The following is an 18,461-nucleotide window of genomic DNA, read 5'->3' as shown; positions in this document are numbered from 1 at the left end:
TTGTTTTGTGTAAGAACAGGGTGGTTTAGTTGGTAAAGAGGGCAGTGAGTAATTTGTGTTGAGTCAAATGGAATTCTTGACAAACAAACGTGAGCCTTCACTAGAGGTGTACCAACATGCCCAACAACAAAAGCAAATATCTATAACAATACAGAATTGTTACAGTGTCAATGCTGATTTCAAGAGAAAGCCAGGTCTAACTGATTACATGATAATACACATTAACCCAACACAAACAGCATGCAATGACAATTTTAACAGAATCCAGAATGTGTGGCCTAGAGTAATTAAAACTACAGTATAACGAATAGACTCAGTCATAAAAAATAAAAAAAAACAGAATATGAGCAAAGTATGTGATTCGTTTACAAGGTTTTCTAGATGTTCAACCTGAAATGAAAAATGGTGCCTGAAAAAAATAACTGAGACTTTTCTTTTTAAGAGTGTAGGAATGCGAGAAGAGAGACTTAAAAATATTTAACCTTATTTCAAAATTCCCTTCTGTTTCATTGAAATATTATGCATAGCATCCACCTTAAACATTTTGAACAAAAATAAAATAAAACAAAATAAAAGTAGTGACTCCATTATGGAGTCATGCATAATGTAATGTTGTAATTCCTGTACCTTAAAGAAAAAAACCCAGCAAAACCACATATAGCTTGAAAGTTCTGTGGAAAGAAGGCTGCTTACTTGCTAATTTGCTGACTCATGAATAGTGAAAGTCTCATTTTCTCACACACACACACACACACACACACGAAACAAGTATTAACCTGACATCATGAGACCTTATCATAAATCAGATCAAATGAGAGGGTTTCAGTGTGCGCGCGCACACACAAACACACACATTACTAGAACTAAGAACTGGAGATGACTGACCTTGAATGACTCCACTTTAACTTGACAAAATTAGAAGCAAGTCACATTTAAATCAAATTGGATTTCATTATCAGTTACACACACGACATTTAGCAAGTGCTTTTATCCAGAGTGACATACAACGTAGGAGAGCAGTTGGGGGTTAGGTGCCTTGCTCAAGGGCACTTCAGCCATTCCTGTTGATATAGGGAATTGAACTGTCAACCTTTTGGTCCCAAAGCTGTTTTTCTAACCATTAGGCCATGACTTCCCCCACGTTAAATGGCTTGTGAAGAATTTTTTTCTTGAACACAAGTGATGTTTGTCATAATTTACATGTGACACTCTGGGAAAGCGGCGGCACAGTGGTGTAGTGGTTAGCACTGTTGCCTCACAGCAAGAAGGTCCAGGTTCAAGCCCCGTGGCTGTAGGTGTGAATGGCTGTCTGTGTCTATGTGTCAGCCCTGTGATGACCTGGCGACTTGTCCAGGGTGTACCCTGCCTTTCGCCTGTAGTCAGCTGGGATAGGCTCCAGCTTGCCCATGAACCTGCACAGGATAAGCGGTTACGGATGATGGATGGATTGTTAAGTAGCTAAAATTACTATGAAAGTCTAGATTTACATACACTCCGAGAGGAAAAGGTTAACTTTAGAACCAGAGGTGCCAACATCTATGGTTTAACCATAATATTTACGTGCAATTTACAGCAATTACGGAAATTTATGCAATTTGTGGACAATTAACAGCGATCGGACCAAATGTGAATAAAACCTAACAGAAAAAAAACAATTCCCAGAAGGACAATGGGCACAGGATGTAACCAATGTGCAACTGCTTTTGGTAACAATTACTTTTGATTTGTGCTGAACTTTGGACATGAGTCTAGTGAGCCAACAGAAAGAAAGTGTACGGGACGGTGATGTCACTGGTTTGTAAAAAATGAGGGGCTTCTTATTATTAAGTAGTGGTCACGTCAGACTTTTGCCTCGCTGTTTTCTTCCTGTTGCTTGCTGCACGACTGGGAAGAAAATCAGTCGTCTGTTCCACCAACATTCACTATTATTGCTTTCCACCTGGTAAGATTTTCTTGAAGTAATGTTGACGCTCGGTAGAATCCTAAAGAGTTCTCAGTTCTCCAGCCTTAAATGTTCTAAGTAGAACCCTGTAATAGAGTAATACGTATCACAGAGGGCTCCAAGAACAATCCTAAGAACTCTTGACCATCCAGTGAACTCCTGTGTCTTGTAGCGATACCGGCCTGCAGTCTGTCCTTTGACTTACCAAGAGACTAGAAATCTATAATAATAGAAGCAGTCCATCATACAGATAAGACGGTCTGCATTTTTGGAAGTGAAAGGTTTTCCTTGGCTGTCACACAAATTGATTAGAAGTAATAATGCACGAGAAAAAGGAGGCAGCCATTAGTGGCAAGTGAACACATTTGCAGAAGGGTAAAGCAAGAAATATTCACATTACTAGTTAGGTATAAAGTTAGTGTTGTGACTTTATATATATATATGTGTGTGTGTGTGTGTGTTTGGCAGGGAGTGAGCAGACTAGTGTTTTGGGGTTTAGCTCCAGGTGTAATTACAACCCCAAATCAAAAAAAGTTGGGACGGTATGGAAAATGCAAATAAAAAAAGAAAGCAGTGATTTCTAAATTTACTTTGACTTGTAGTTCATTGCAGACAGAATGAATCCAAAATATATCATGCTTTGTCTGGTCAACTTCATTTCATTTGTTAATATACATCCATTCCTGCATTTCAGGCCTGCAACACATTCCAAATATAGTTGGGATGGGGGCAATTTAGAGTCAGTAATGAGGTAAAACAATTAAATAATGATGTGATTTGAAACAGGTGATGTCAACAGGTGATTGTAATCATGATTTGGTACAAAATCAACAAAGATGGGCCGCGAATCTCCAGTTTGTCAACAAATGCGTAAGAAAACTACTGAAATGTTTAAAAACAACACTCATCAAGGAAAGATAGGAAGGGATTTGGATATTTCACCCTCTACGGTACATAATATCATTAAATGATTCAAAGACTCTGGAAGAATTTTGGTGTGTAAAGGGCAAGGGCACAAGCCAAAGCTGAACACCCGTGATCCCCGATCCCTCAGATGGCACTGCATCAAGAACTGTCATTCATCTATAGTTGATATAACCACATGGGCTCGGGGTTACTTTGGCAAACCTTTGTCAAGTAGTACAATACAGAGTTACATCCACAAATGCCAGTTAAACTTTTAGTGTGCAAAAAGGAAGCCTTATGTTAACTGTGGGCTTGGAAGCATTTGGGATGGAACATCACACAGTGAAAATGTGTATTGTTGTCAGACGAATTAGTATTTCAGGTCTTTTTCGTAAGAAGTGGACGCCATGTGTTCTGGACCAAAGAAAAAAGGACCATCCAGACTGTTACCAGAAACAAGTCTGTCATGGTATGGGGTTGTGTCAGTGCCCTTGGCAAAGGTAACTTACACTTCTGTGATGGCAGCATTAATGCGGAAAATATATTGAGGTTTTGGAGCAACATATGCTGCCTTCAAGACGACATATTTTCCAGGAATATTTCAACAGGACAGTGCAAAACCACATTCTGCACACATTACAAAGGCATGGCTGTGGAAGAAGAGGGTGCCTGTCCACTTTGTCCCCAATAGAGAATGTGTGGCGAATTTTGAAATGAAAAATATAACAACGATGACCCCGTACTGTTGCACACCTTAAGACCTGTGTGCAGGAAGAACAGGACAAAATAACACCTGAAACACTTCATCACTTGGTGTCTTCAGTTTCTAAACATCTTTTAAGTGTTGTGAGAAGGAATGGCAACATCATAAAGCGGTAAATACTTTACTGTCCTAACTTTTTTTTGGAATGTGTTGCAAGAATCAAAATTGAAATGTGTTTATTTTGAGAGAACAATAAAATACATGAGGTAAAACATCAAATAACGTGCTCTTGTATTGTTTTGAGTGCATTACAGGGCAAAGATTATTTACAAATCATTCTTTTCAGTTTTAATTTCAGCATACCATCCCGACTTTCTCTGATTTGGGGTTGTACTAAAGTGGTATACATGAGCCCTGTTTTTCCAATATATTAATATGATTTCTGTCTCTCCTTGAGCTTGTGTGTGTTTGTGGATTTAAGTCAAGCAAAGCAGAAAGCAGCAAATGAGTTGGAAAGCTGCCAATATATTTGTGCTGAAAAGTGCTTCAGGATCACGCGTGATCTTACTTGGGGTCTGCTTATAGTGATCTTTAAACCAGATGAAATGTACCCGTTTCACTGTATTTTATCGAAACTTGAATGAATTAAAATGGTGGGAAACCATGGACTTGAAGATTGGAAAAACAAAAAACATTTGCACTTAAGAATTTGGTTTATTGACTTGGAATACTCTTGCAAGTTGATTGATTAATTAAGATGATTAGACATGGTCTTATGCATGCAAAGTGATGGTATCTGCAAATCGCGCAGCCTTGAGCACACATTTAGAGGAAATGCGAAGGCACCTGAGACCATAGCAACAAAAGAGGGAATGAAATGGTAGACAGATTGTTTACCTCGTGATACCACTCGTGACCCTGTAAGATTGATGACACAAATCAGTGATTAGCAAGACCACATCTGCTAGCATCTGACACATATGTACTCTCATTTCTCCAAAGTTTACACAGGATGCCTTCTTTTTTCTTTAACTCTTTGGTAAGTACAGTAATAATACACAGAACGCTAATTTGCTGTTACCACACTTACAACTCACCATAAAAAGAAACGGCCTACAGCAGACTGCAAAGTGTCTGCATTTAAGCCTGTATAGTACCAGTCAAAATTCTGGACAAATCTTCTAATTCAGTGGTTTTTCATTACTTTTATTAATTAAAAGACATTTCATGTCTTAAAGTAACGATGGATGCTGTTTCTCGTTACTTAGTTGAGCGGATCTTGACATAACATAGTCGTGGAATAGGGCTGTATTTTTATTATTTACTATTTCCTGTTTGATCTCAAACGCATGAAGAACGCAAGATGGCAAATCCCACTAATTAACTTTTGACGAGGCACTGAAGAGCATTCCAGGTGACTACCTCATGAAGCTGGCTAAGATAATGCCAGTAGTGTGCAAAATATCATCAAGGTAAACGATGGCGACTTTGAAGAATCTAAAATATGAAACTCATTATTTTTATTAATTAAAAGACATTATATTAGTTGTGAAATAGGGCTGTATTTTTATTATTGACTATTTCCTGTTTGATCTCAAACGCATTAAGGAGGCAAGATGGCAAATCTCACTAATTAACTTTTGACAAGACATACCTGTTAATTGAAAAGCATTCCAGATGACTACCTCATGAAGCTGGTTAAGATAATGCCAGTAGTGTGCAAAACGTCATCAAGGTAAATGGTGGCTACTTTGAAGAATCTAAAATATGAAATCCATTTTGTTTCACACTTTTTTGTTTACCACATAATTCCATATACAGTGGTGCTTGAAAGTTTGTGAACCCTTTAGAATTTTCTATATTTCTGCATAAATATGACCTAAAACATCATCAGATTTTCACACAAGTCCTAAAAGTAGATAAAGAGAACCCAGTTTAAAAAATGAGACAAAAATATCATACTTGGTCATTTATTTATTGAGGAAAATTATCCAATATTACATATCTGTGAGTGGCAAAAGTATGTGAACCTTTGCTTTCAGTATCTGGTGTGACCCCCTTGTGCAGCAATAACTGCAGCTAAATGTTTGCGGTAACTGTTGATCAGTCCTGCACACCGGCTTAGAGGAATTTTAGCCCATTCCTCCATACAGAACAGCTTCAACTCTGGGATGTTGGTGGGTTTCCTCACATGAACTGGTTGCTTCAGGTCCTTCCATAACATTTCGATTGGATTAAGGTCAGGACTTTGACTTGGCCATTCCAAAACATTAGCTTTATTCTTCTTTAACCATTCTTTGGTAGAACAACTTGTGTGCTTAGGGTTGTTGTCTTGCTGCATGACCCACCTTCTCTTGAGATTCAGTTCATGGACAGATGTCCTGACATTTTCCTTTAGAATTTACTGGTATAATTTAGATTCCATTGTTCCATCAATGATAGCAAGCCATCCTGGCCCAGATGCAGCAAAACAGGCCCAAACCATGATACTACCACCACCATGTTTCACAGATGGGATAAGGTTCTTATGCTGGAATGCAGTGTTTTCCTTTCTCCAAACATAACGCTTCTCATTTACAACATAAAGTTCTATTTTGGTCTCATCCATCCACAAAACATTTTTCTAATAGCCTTCTGGCTTGTCCACATGATCTTTAGCAAACTGCAGACGAGCAGCAATGTTCTTTTTGGAGAGCAGTGGCTTTCTCCTTGCAACCCTGCCATGCACACCATTATTGTTCAGTGTTCTCCTGATGGTGGACTCATGAACATTAACATTAGCCAATGTGAGAGAGGCCTTCAGTTGCTTAGAAGTTACCCTGGGGTCCTTTGTGACCTCACCAACTATTACACACCTTGCTCTTGGAGTGATCTTTGTTGGTCGACCACTCCTGGGGAGGGTAACAGTGGTCTTGAATTTCTTCCATTTGTACACAATCTGTCTGACTGTGGATTGGTGGAGTCCAAACTCTTTAGAGATGGTTTTGTAACCTTTTCCAGCCTGATGAGCATCAACAACACTTTTTCTGAGGTCCTCAGAAATCTCTTTTGTTCGTGCCATGATACACTTCCACAAACATGTGTTGTAAAGATCAGGCTTTGATAGATCCCTGTTCTTTAAATAAAACAGGGTGCCCACTCACACCTGATTGTCATCCCATTGATTGAAAACACCTGAGTCTAATTTCACCTTCAAATTAACTGGTAATCCTAGAGGTTCACTTACTTTTGCCACTCATAGATATGTAATATTGGATCATTTTCCTCAATAAATAAATGACCAAGTATAATATTTTTGTCTCATTTGTTTAACTGGGTTCTCTTTATCTACTTTTAGGACTTGTGTGAAAATCTGATGATGTTTCAGGTCATATTTATGCAGAAATATAGAAAATTCTAAAGGGTTCACAAACTTTCAAGCACCACTGTATGTTCCATATGTTATTTTATAGTTTTGATTTCTTCAGTGTTGTTCTACAATGTAGAAAATAGTCCAAATACAGAAAAACCTATGAACGAGTACGGGTGTACAAACTTTTGACCGGTACTGTACGAGTATGTTGGTCAAAAATGTAGCATCCTGAGTTTGCTAGAGATTAGAACTGTGGTTTGGGGGTTATTCAGAAAAAAGGAACATTGAATTATTTTAACCAACTGAATTTAGAAGTAGGGATGTCCGAGTCCTGGTGATGTTCCACCCTGGAGGATTTAACACTCCTTAAGGAATAACCCACTTGGGGTTACTTTATAGGAAAGTAATCAATGGTGTGGTGTTGTGATGCAGCCCGACACAAAGCAGAGTTACTGTTACCACCCACAAGTTTCTTATTTTCCTATAACAGCATAGCCCGAAGTGTTTTATTTCTCTTATACCACATCAATTCGTCAATGATTACAATTGTTAATTTATAAATGAACAATAAGTTTAACCATTGATAGTTACGTTTAATTTTATGGAACATCTGTGAAACAAGTTGGTTCCTGTTATTGCTTACATTACAGCAGCTACAAACCAGTAGTTACAATATAGCAGCTGTACAGAGTCCTTCACCATCTTTTTTTCCCCCCTTTTTTTGTCTCATCATGTTACCAAGAACCAGAAAACTCAAAGTCCGAAGACTGTGTGACTGACTTTTATAAAGTGCTGACACTAGAGGCTCCTTCTATATACATGAAATAAACATCTCCTAGCAGAAAAATTCACCATATCAACTATGTTAAGTAACAACACATTTTTAATCCACTTATTATTTGTCTTAGATTATGCAAAGTGTCCACTATACAGGTCCCTGTGGATTAGTTGTTACTATTACAGAGGCGGTGGCAGGAAGTTATGGATGGGGGGGCGACATGTCATGCACCAAAGACATGCCAAATCTAGGGGGTCCAGGGGCATGCCCCCTCCCTGGGAAATTTTGGAATTTTTAACCCTCTAAAACGCTATTTCCCGCATTTTTAGAGGCAAATTTTGGTGGAGTAAAGCTAAGTTTAATGTCTCTATTAGAGTACATTCCATCCATGTATTTTTTTCTATATGAAACAGAACCAATGATACTATTGTTGCATATTTTTCTAATCAAAACTGTGTGATATTGGTGTATTGAAGCATGTATGAATGACATATGGGGCTGTATCGGTAAATTGGAAAAACTACATTCCCTTAGTTTTCTCATGGCTTTGCTCCCCCCCCCCCCCCCCCCACACACACACACACACAAACAAAATGTGAGAAAATTTGTCCTCAATGTCCTTGTTGAATTAAAGAGCTAATAGATTTTTATACGTGTTCTGCTACGTGCTATAACGCAAGAGCACGAATAACTCATCTCATCTCATCTCATCTCATCTCATCTCATCTCATCTCATTATCTCTAGCCGCTTTATCCTGTTCTACAGGGTCGCAGGCAAGCTGGAGCCTATCCTAGCTGACTACGGGCGAAAGGCGGGGTACACCCTGGACAAGTCGCCAGGTCATCACAGGGCTGACACATAGACACAGACAACCATTCACACTCACACCTACGGTCAATTTAGAGTCACCAGTTAACCTAACCTGCATGTCTTTGGACTGTGGGGGAAACCGGAGCACCCGGAGGAAACCCACGCAGACACGGGGAGAACATGCAAACTCCACACAGAAAGGCCCTCGCCGGCCACAGGGCTCGAACCCGGACCTTCTTGCTGTGAGGCGACAGCGCTAACCACTACACCACCGTGCCGCCCAGCACGAATAACTGTCTTTCCTTTAGTCTTCAGTGCGAATCATTTCAGTCATTCATTTCTTGGTTTGCGAAATTTGACTTGGGATGTTAAAAAAATTTATACTGAAAACTTACCTCGTTATCATCAAGCAACTTGGGTGCCTTTGTCGAGCCCAAAAAGTTTGCAATGGATGAAACTCCTCTTCATACTGATTTTCAGCGAGTGGTCAGGGCAGCAAGCGAATTCATGTAGATCTAGAGCAGCATCAAGTTTTTGGGCACCCAGAACTGCTTGTACGCCTCGTGAACGCGATCAAGCCATCCGGACAAGACACGAGTTATCAGTCAGATACAAATGTAGCGACACCGTCATAGCCTTGCTGTCACAGGGTCCCCGCTTTGGCGCAAGTACCCAAGGAGACCAGACATGTCTAGACAGTTGCCACAGCAATGGGTTAATTAGTCCACAGAATATTCATAAATCAGCTTGACGGGTTTTGCAGTTCTGCGTAAGCCAAATAAGGAAAATCCCGGAAAGCGAAGGCAATTGGTCACGTCAGGGCCAGGCGAATTTGCATCGGTTTTGGTGCAAATGGGTGCTACTAACCTACAGTACAAAGGGATGCTGCCGGAGCACCGGGATGAAGGGACACAGCGAGATTTAATAAGGGAAAACAAAGGCGCGCAGTGGGCTGTTTATTCACACTACGCTCTCCTTTTCTTCCTTGTAAATAATCAATGGACTCCCATCGTAACTTGAGGGGGCACAGCCCCCCCCCCAACATAATTTTACCCTCTGCCATTGCCACTGCTATAGAAACAATAACATGTTAGAACAAGCGCATTAATACAAACTTATCATAGTTGCATAGTTGCTATAGAAATTTTAAATTAAACACCTTGTGACCAATCATATTTAAGAATGTAGCAGCACCGTGGTATAAACCAGAACGATAATGGATTGTTGTACAGAAAATATAATATAGTAAATATAATATTATGCTAAGAACACCACACCCTGCATTCAGTATTTGTATTATGAATCCACATATTCTCCCATAGTATAAGGGTGAGGGATATGAGGATAGTTGGGTTACCTCTTCTCCTACAGTCCTGGACCTGATCCAGGCATCACCTCTGTAGCAGTACTGAAGAGGAGAGCGGAAGTTTGAGCTATATTCAGTCTTCACCTTCCTGCAATAGGTAAAAAGATAAAACTGGTTTGTGTATTATATCCCTTGTCAAAAAATCCTGTGCAGGGATTGACCAAGGATGGCTCACATGACATAAAATAGTTCCACCATTGATTAAGCAATATACCGTATCTCATGATGTCAAAAATAATTTTTAAAAATGGATATGGTGCGAGTATATCCTGGATATACCATGCACTGACATCCCAATTTCAAGCTATATGGCCAACTCAAGTCACAGCTGTGGCTCCGCGAGCATTTCTGTGTGTAGATCTATGCATCATGACCACAGTAGGCGATAGCATGGTACATTGCACATGTGCAGGTCGAAGGTCACTCCGACGTAAACAGCAAACATGGCTGCCTCCAATGAGTTTATGCTGAGATTCAATCTCATAGGCTAAAGTTAAAAGTTAACACTTTTAGTTTGGAATTTGTTGATGAGGGATATAATCAAATATACCATGCAGTGAGAGGCACCGGGAATTACGGATTCTCTTCGGGGAATTATTTACTATAGTATATTATATAGTAATATTATTTACTATTTACTATAGTACTATGCCAGTCACCTCAGAGAATCCATAATTTCAACCGGAGCCTCTCAGTGCATGGTATATTTGATTACTATACTGAACTTTTATCACCTCTACCATTATACAGTGGTGCTTGAAAGTTTGTGAACACTTTAGAATGTTCTATATTTCTGCACAAATAGGAATTTAAAAAAAAAATCATCAGATTTTCACACACATCTTAAAAGTAGATAAAAAGAACCCAATTCAACATACAAGACAAAAATATGATACTTGGTTCATTTATTTATTGAGGAAAATGATCCAATTTTAAATATCTTTGAGTGGCAAAAGTATGTGAACCTTTGCTTTCAGTATCTGGTGTGACATCCTTGTTGTGCAGCAATAACTGCAACTAAACGTTTTCTGTAACTGTTGATCAGACCTGCACATCAGCTTGGAGGAATTTTAGCCCATTCTTCCATATAGAACAGCTTCAACTCTGGGATGTTGGTGGGGTTCCTCACATGAACTGCTTGCTTTAGGTCCTTCCACAATATTTATTTTGTATTAAGTTCAGGACTTTGACTTGGCCATTCCAAAACACTAACTTTATACTTCTTTAACTATTCTTTCGTAGAATGACTTGCATGCTTAGGCTTGTTGTCTTGCTGCATGACCCACTTTCTTTTGAGATTCAGCTCACTGACAGATGTCCTGACATTTTCCTTTAGAATTCAGTGGAATAATTCAGAATTCATTGTTCCATCAGTGATGGCAAGCTGTCCGGCCCAGATGCAGCAAAACAGGCCCAAACCACAATACTACCACCACCATGTTTCACAGATGGGATAAGGTTCTTATGCTGGAATGTAGTGTTTTCCTTTCTCCAAGCATAACGCTTCTCATTTAAATTAAAAATTCTATTTTAGTTTCATCCATCCACAAAACATCTTTCTAACAGCCTTCTGGCTCATCTACGTGATCTTAGCAAACTGCAGATGGACAGTAATGTTATGTTCTTTTTGGAGAGCAGTGGCTTTCTCCTTGCAACCCTGCCATGCACACCATTGTTGTTCAGTATTCTCCTGATGGTGGACTCATGAGCATTGACATTAGCCAACGTGAGAGAGGCCTTCAGTTGCTTAGATGTTACCCTGGGGTCCTTTGTGACCTAGGTATTACACGCCTTGCTCTTGGAGTGATCTTTGTTGGTCAACCACTCCTGGGGAGGGTAACAATGGTCTTGAATTTCCTCCATTTGTACACAATCTGTCTGACTGTGGATTGGAGGAGTCCAAACTCTTTAGAGATGGTTTTGTTACCTTTTCCAGCCTGATGAGCATCAACAACGCTTTTCTGAGGTCCTCAGAAATCTCCTTTGTTCGTGCCATGATACACTTCCACAAACATGTGTTGTGAAGATCAGACTTTGATAGATCCCTGTTCTTTAAATAAAACAGGGTGCCCACTCACACCTGATTGACATCCCATTGATTGAAAACACCTGACTCTAATTTCACCTTCAAATTAACTGCTAATCCTAGAGGTTCACATACTTTTGCCACTCACAGATATGTAATATTGGATCATTTTCCTCAATAAATAAATGACCAAGTATAATATTTTGCCTCATTTGTTTAATTTGGCTCTCTTTATCTACTTTTAGGACTTGTGTGAGAATCTGATGATGTTTTAGGTCATATTTATGCAGAAATATAGAAAAATCTAAAGCGTTCACAAACGTTCAAGCACCACTTGAACATATACTGTACATGATGTGATGTAGGGGACAAGCAAATGTCATTCAGTAGTCAGGTGATCACTGCATGACTTGAACTTTTATTTGTTTTATGTAATGAAAAGCAAAACCAGAGACACACCTCACCACTTTGGGCGAAACAGCTTTTTGGGGTTGTGGTGTCTCCAGTTTCAGCTCTATTGGCTGTGGCTCTGAATGAGTAGTTTTCTCTTTGGGGCTTGACTTCCTGCTGAGCTGCTGATGCCATTTTTTCTTCTTCTTACTCTGCCATTAGTGTCATGTGAAAGGTACAACAGAAGAAGAAGGAAGAACTTTATTACCTCTATTACCTGAAATGAACTCTTACCTTGTGTCCGAAATCGCTCCCTACTCACTATATAGGGCACTATATAGTGAGGACGCCATTTTGTAGTGCTGTCCGAAACCTTAGTGAGGATTATTTACAGCCTATATAGTGCAAAGTATCCCACAATGCATCATGAAAAGTAGTGTACAACCGATGGTCACTAACCAAAGCAATATATCCCATCATGCATTGCGGTTACACTGAAAGAAATCAAATTAAAAGTCTCAAATTTGATTTAATAAAAGGCAGTGGCAAAGAAGAAAGTATTCAGCCTTGATTTAAAAAAAACTGAAAGATGCAGGGACTTTGTATTTATTAATGTGGGAAATACGCTCAGTATAACATGTATTTATGACAAAAGTACATGCATGTGTTGATTATTCTGAAAACCCACCAGCCGACTGATCTGACACATTTTAATTGTGCAACAGTAATGACGTAAATCCCAGCACGATGTACTCAGGGGCGTCACTAGGCCTTTTTTACTGGGGCACGTGCCCCAGTAAAAATCAGCTGTGCCCCAGTAAGAAAATGTTGAAAGATTTTCGTAACAAACTAGTTTCTTTGGCAGATCATTTATCTACTGTAAGTTGTAGGACAGAGTGTGTTTCAAACTTTTTTGAAAAAACATTTTGTGTGTGTGTTGCGGGGGGCAGTGCCCCAGTAAAGCTTAATTCCTAGTGACGCCCCTGGACGTACTAGTCTCTGAAAGTGTTTTTTCATTTTATCAATGAGCTCACTATATAGTCCTCTATATAGTAATTACCTACCGGTATATAGGGAGTAGTGAACAAGTGAGTGATTTCGGACACAAGGTTAGTTCACCGTACTAAAACACCAGTACCTTCTCTGAGGAGTTATTCTCCATTTTGCGAAGTGGAACCTCATTTAGTTCGATGTCTCTTCGTAAGCGTGGGCCTCTGGGTGGAGGGGATCCTTTAAAGCTCCTCTTGTACTCACTCTCCATTACAGCTGGATTAGACTTAAAAGGTGGGATAGACCTGTTGCTGGAGAACAACATCTAGAACAGACAGCCAAAATAAAGAATACCACTGAAATTAAACAGACACTTTTCTTTTCAGCCCGGGAGTGTGCTCAGAGCCATTAACATTTCCGAAGAGAAAGAGTCACTTTGTTCATTATAGTTTTCCAGCATTGGTCTAGTTATATGGTATAAATTAGCTATCTACTACCATCTAGTGGTGATAAGTTGTATTATCTTCTCAAACAGAAGTTTTAACAAGGCATTTTCCCATCTCATCTCATTATCTCTAGCTGCTTGATCCTGTTCTACAGGGTCGCAGGCAAGCTGGAACCTATCCCAGCTGACTACGGGCGAAAGGCGGGGTACACCCTGGACAAGTCGCCAGGTCATCACAGGGCTGACACATAGACACAGACAACCATTCACACTCACATTCACACCTACGGTCAATTTAGAGTCACCAGTTAACCTAACCTGCATGTCTTTGGGGGAAACCCACACGGATACGGGGAGAACATGCAAACTTCACACAGAAAGGCCCTCGCCGGCCACGGGGCTCGAACCCAGACCTTCTTGCTGTGAGGCGACAGCGCTAACCACTACACCACTGTGCCACCAACAAGGCATTTTAAAAAGCTTAATTTTACAGTGATATGGTGATCAAGAACTGAATTGCAACTACAGTACTGTTAAGAAGGACTGTTATGTGCTGTGTAAGTTTGATCAAGTACCTCTTGGGCAGTGAGAAGAGGTGATTCAGCTGCTGGAGTTTTCCACTGAAACTGCCTCTGATACTCGGAGCTCCGGCGACCATTCCTCTGGCACTCTGACTTCAGGCCTGCCTTCCTCCTCAGTACATGGTTTACCTGTGGAACAGCATAGAAAACATCTCTAAATGAACATACACTAGTAATCTGGTGCAGCAAGTAGCATATCCACCTCAGCTCCAGGTCCTGTGGCTCTAGCACAACCCTGACCAATATAAAGCAGTTACTAAAAATGAATGAATGTACTAAGGTCATTATTGCATTTAAACTGATATGACTGACATGAGGGTGGTGTAGTGGTTAGTGCTGTCGCCTCACAACAAGAAGGTCCGGGTTCGAGCCCTGTGGCCCGCGAGGACCTTTCTGTGCGGAGTTTTGCATGTTCTCCGCGTGGGTCCCCTCTGGGTGCGCCGGTTTCCCCCACAGTCCAAAGACATGCAGGTTAGGTTAACTGGTGACTCTAAATTGACCGTAGGTGTGAGTGTGAATGGTTGTCTGTGTCAGCCCTGTGATGACTTGGCGACCTGTCCAGGGTGTACCCCGCCTCTCGCCCGTAGTCAGCTGGGATAGGCTCCAGCTTGCCTGCGACCCTGTAGAACAGGATAAAGCGGCTAGAAATAATGAGATGAGATGACTGACATGACAGTGGTATGGTAAGGACAGTCTGATAAATATATCAAGATTATGAGAGAATTACTACTTAAATGCATAGTAATACTCAGCATCCAACAATTTACATAATCTCAGGTCCAATTTGTACATGTAGTATCAATAAAACATTGTTTCAAGCAACTGATAATTATTTCCCTGTTTCTGCTACACTACAGATGTGAATAATGCTCACCCCAGCTGTTGGCTGTTTTTGTGTGTCCTGTTCAGCAGAAACCCTGGATATATGACCAGATGAACATTCTTCCTGGACCAGAGAGGTTTTTAAGGCTCTTGTTGGTTTGGATGCTCTCGGGGCTAGAGGGGTTTCTACATTCTCGACACTGCCTGTTTGTGGTACAGAGACCACAGCTGGAGGGGAAGCAGGTTGTGTTGTAATCTGTCTCCTGGTTAAAACACTTGGATCTCCCCACTGGAGAGAAGTGGATACTTGAGGTGGGTTCAAGGGGGCTCTCTTCTTGGACTGAAACTGGGGTTCTCTGCAAATTCCTTGAGGCAAAGAGAAAACAAAATAATTAATATCAGAAATATATAAATATAAATAATATTTGTACACTGAGGATTTGTACTTTGGTAGAAATTTATCTGTGAAGATCGCACCAATTCTTGCTCTATTTCATAACACGTTTCTAAGGGGACAATCCTTCAGGATCTAAACCGGCTCAGTGGCCAGTCATTATAAAAAAAAATGTCCTAAAATGCATGCTCTCTCATTAATCTGTCATTAGCAAGTCCCACAATACATCAATACACCAAGTTTTATACTCGGAAGCACACTCGTGCTTTATTGAAAAAGGCTTTAGACATAATCACTGGCTTATGCCTGGGTGGCCTTTCTGAGCGTAATGCTTATCTCTTGATGTAAAATGGATAGCCGCTTTTCTACAAACTAAATCAGAAAAAGTTGGGACAGTATGGAAAATGCAAATAAAAAAAGAAAGCAGCAATTTCTAAATTTACTTTGATTTGTATTTAATTGCAGACAGTATGAACCCAAGATATTTCGTGTTTTGTCTGGTCAACTTCATTTCATTTGTCAATATACAGTACATCCATTCCTGCATTTCAGGCCTGCAACACATTCCAAAAAAACGTTAGGACAGGGGCAATTTAGAGCTAGTCTCTCTATCTGTTGCCGTCCTCATAGTTCAGGGTTGATGATCCAGGAAGCTATCAACTAGCTTCCCTGAATTCTCTTTGGTGATTATAGTGCACCAGAGGGACCCAAACCCTCATCTGCTGGTGGGTACACATGCACACCTATGGGCAATTTAGAGTAGCCAATCAACCTATTCCACATGTCTTTGGGAGGAAACCAGACCACCTAGAGGAAACCCACACAGACATGGGAAGAACAGGCAAACTCCATACTGGGCTCAAACGCAGGACCTTCTTGCTGTGACGTGACAGTGCTAACCACTACACGACTGTGCTGGCTTAGGGCTAGTAATGATGTAAAAATTTAAATAATGATATGCTTTGAAACAGGTGATGTCAACAGGTGACTATAATCATGATTTGGTACAAAATCAGTATCCAGGAAAGGCCTAGTCTTTGGGGAGCAAAGATGAGCCGAGGATCATCAGTTTGACAACAAATGCATAAGAAAACTATTAAAATGTTTATAAACAATGTTCCTCGATTCAAGGAATCTGGAGAAATTATGACGCATAAAGGGCAAGGGCACAAGCCTAAGCTGAACACCCGTGATCTCCAATCCCTCAGACGGCACTGTATCAAGAACTGTTATTCATCTATAGCTGATATAACGACCTGGGCTCAGGATTACTTTGGCAAACTTTTGTCAAGCACTATAATACAAAGTTATAAGCATAAATACCAGCTAAACCTCTACTGTGCAAAAAAGAAGCCTTGTGTTAACTGTGTCCAGAAGCACTGTCGACTTCTGTGGGCTTGGAGACATCTGGGATGGACCATCAAACAGTAGAAGCGTGCACTGTTGTCAGACGAATCAGTATTCCAGGTTTTTTTTTTTTGAGGGATGCTGTCAAAAAAAAAGAAAAAAAAGAAATGGATACCTCTCCTAGAACCTTATTGTGGTGGAGGGGTTTGTGTGCTTGAATGATCCTAGGAGCTATGTTGTCGGGGGCATTACGCCCGTTAGGGTCTCCCAAGGCAGACAGGTCCTAGGTGACAGGCCAGACTAAGAGCAGTTCACCAAAACCCCTTATGGATAACAATCTATCAAGGACCGTGATATCGCCCGGTATGGCGCAGCCGGGGCCCCACCCTGGAGCCAGGCCCGGGGTTGGGGCTCGTATGCGAGCGCTTGGTGGCCGGGCCTTTGCCCACGGGGCCCGGCCGGGCTCAGCCCGAAGCGGTGATGTGGGCCCGACCTCCTGTGGGTTCACCACCCACAGAGGTAGCCGTAGGGGGTTGGTGCAATGTGGATTGGGCAGCAGTCGAAGGCAGGGGCCTCGACGACCTGATCCCCGAACATAGCGGCTAGCTGTTGGGACATGGAATGTCACTTCGCTGGGGGGGAAAGAGCCTGAGCTTGTGCGGGAGGTTGAGAGGTACCGGCTAGAGATAGTCGGGCTCACCTCCACGCACAGCTTGGGCTCCGGAACCCAGCTCCTCGAGAGGGGCTGGACCCTCCACTTCTCTGGAGTTGCCCATGGTGAACGGTGGCGGGCTGGTGTGGGCTTGCTTATAGCTCCCCAGCTCAGCCGCCATGTGTTGGAGTTTACCCCAGTGAATGAGAGGGTCGCCTCTCTGCGCCTTAGGATCGGGGAGAGGGCTCTTGCTGTTGTTTGTGCCTACGGGCCGAATAGCAGTATAGACTCCTTCTTGGAGTCCCTGGGAGAGGTACTGAGAGGTGCTCAGACTGGGGACTCCATTGTTCTACTGGGGGACTTCAACGCTCACATGGGCGACGACAGTGACACCTGGAAGGGCGTGATTGGGAGGAATGGCCCCCCCGATCTGAACCCAAGTGGTGTTTTGTTATTGGACTTCTGTGCTAGTCATGGTTTGTCCATAACAAACACCATTTTCGAGCATAGGGGTGTCCATAAGTGCACGTGGCACCAGGACACCTTAGGTCGGAGGTCAATGATCGACTTTGTTGTCGTTTCATCGGATCTCCGGCCCTATGTCTTGGACACTCGGGTGAAGAGAGGGGCTGAGCTGTCAACTGATCACCACCTGATGGTGAGTTGGATCCGCTGGCGGAGGAGGAAACCGGACAGACCTGGCAGGCCCAAATGTATGGTGAGGGTCTGCTGGGAACGTCTGGCCGAGCACTCTGTCGGGGAGGTCTTTAACTCCCACCTCTGGGAGAGCTTCTCCCAGCTTCCGAGGGAGGCGGGGGACATTGAGTCTGAGTGGACCATGTTCTCTGCCTCCATTGTCGACGCTGCTGTTCGGAGCTGTGACCGCAAGGTCTCCAGTGTGCCTGTCATGGCAGCAATCCCCGAACCTGGTGGTGGACACCGGAAGTAAGAGATGT

At 41.7% G+C, this 18,461-nt stretch overlaps 2 protein-coding genes across 9 annotated transcripts in view; one reads left to right on the top strand and one right to left on the bottom strand.

The window, feature by feature from the left end:
- rap1b (RAP1B, member of RAS oncogene family) overlaps positions 1–18,461 on the top strand; it is a 441,802-nt gene that overhangs the window by 265,273 nt on the left and 158,068 nt on the right. The gene's annotated exons all lie outside the window — the stretch shown is intronic.
- The window catches only part of mdm1 (Mdm1 nuclear protein), a 50,053-nt gene that overhangs the window by 20,937 nt on the left and 10,655 nt on the right, over positions 1–18,461 (bottom strand). For 5 of the 6 annotated variants that reach the window (XR_009651014.1, XR_009651013.1, XM_060903244.1 and 2 more), the window contains exons 3-8: positions 15,165–15,478; positions 14,285–14,419; positions 13,413–13,589; positions 12,344–12,486; positions 9,850–9,946; positions 4,449–4,469 (exon numbers count right to left, since the gene is read on the bottom strand). Coding sequence is in view for 4 of the 6 variants with exons in the window: in XM_060903244.1 (XP_060759227.1) it covers positions 4,449–4,469; positions 9,850–9,946; positions 12,344–12,486; positions 13,413–13,589; positions 14,285–14,419; positions 15,165–15,478 (887 nt within the window). In the remaining 2 variants the exon portion in view is untranslated. The remainder of the gene's footprint in view (positions 1–4,448; positions 4,470–9,849; positions 9,947–12,343; positions 12,487–13,412; positions 13,590–14,284; positions 14,420–15,164; positions 15,479–18,461) is intronic. The other variant, XM_060903245.1, reaches the window with a different exon arrangement.

This window comes from Neoarius graeffei, chromosome 21 (genome assembly GCF_027579695.1).
Source record: "Neoarius graeffei isolate fNeoGra1 chromosome 21, fNeoGra1.pri, whole genome shotgun sequence".
NCBI lineage: Eukaryota > Metazoa > Chordata > Actinopteri > Siluriformes > Ariidae > Neoarius > Neoarius graeffei.
This window is presented reverse-complemented; position numbering and strand designations above follow the sequence as displayed.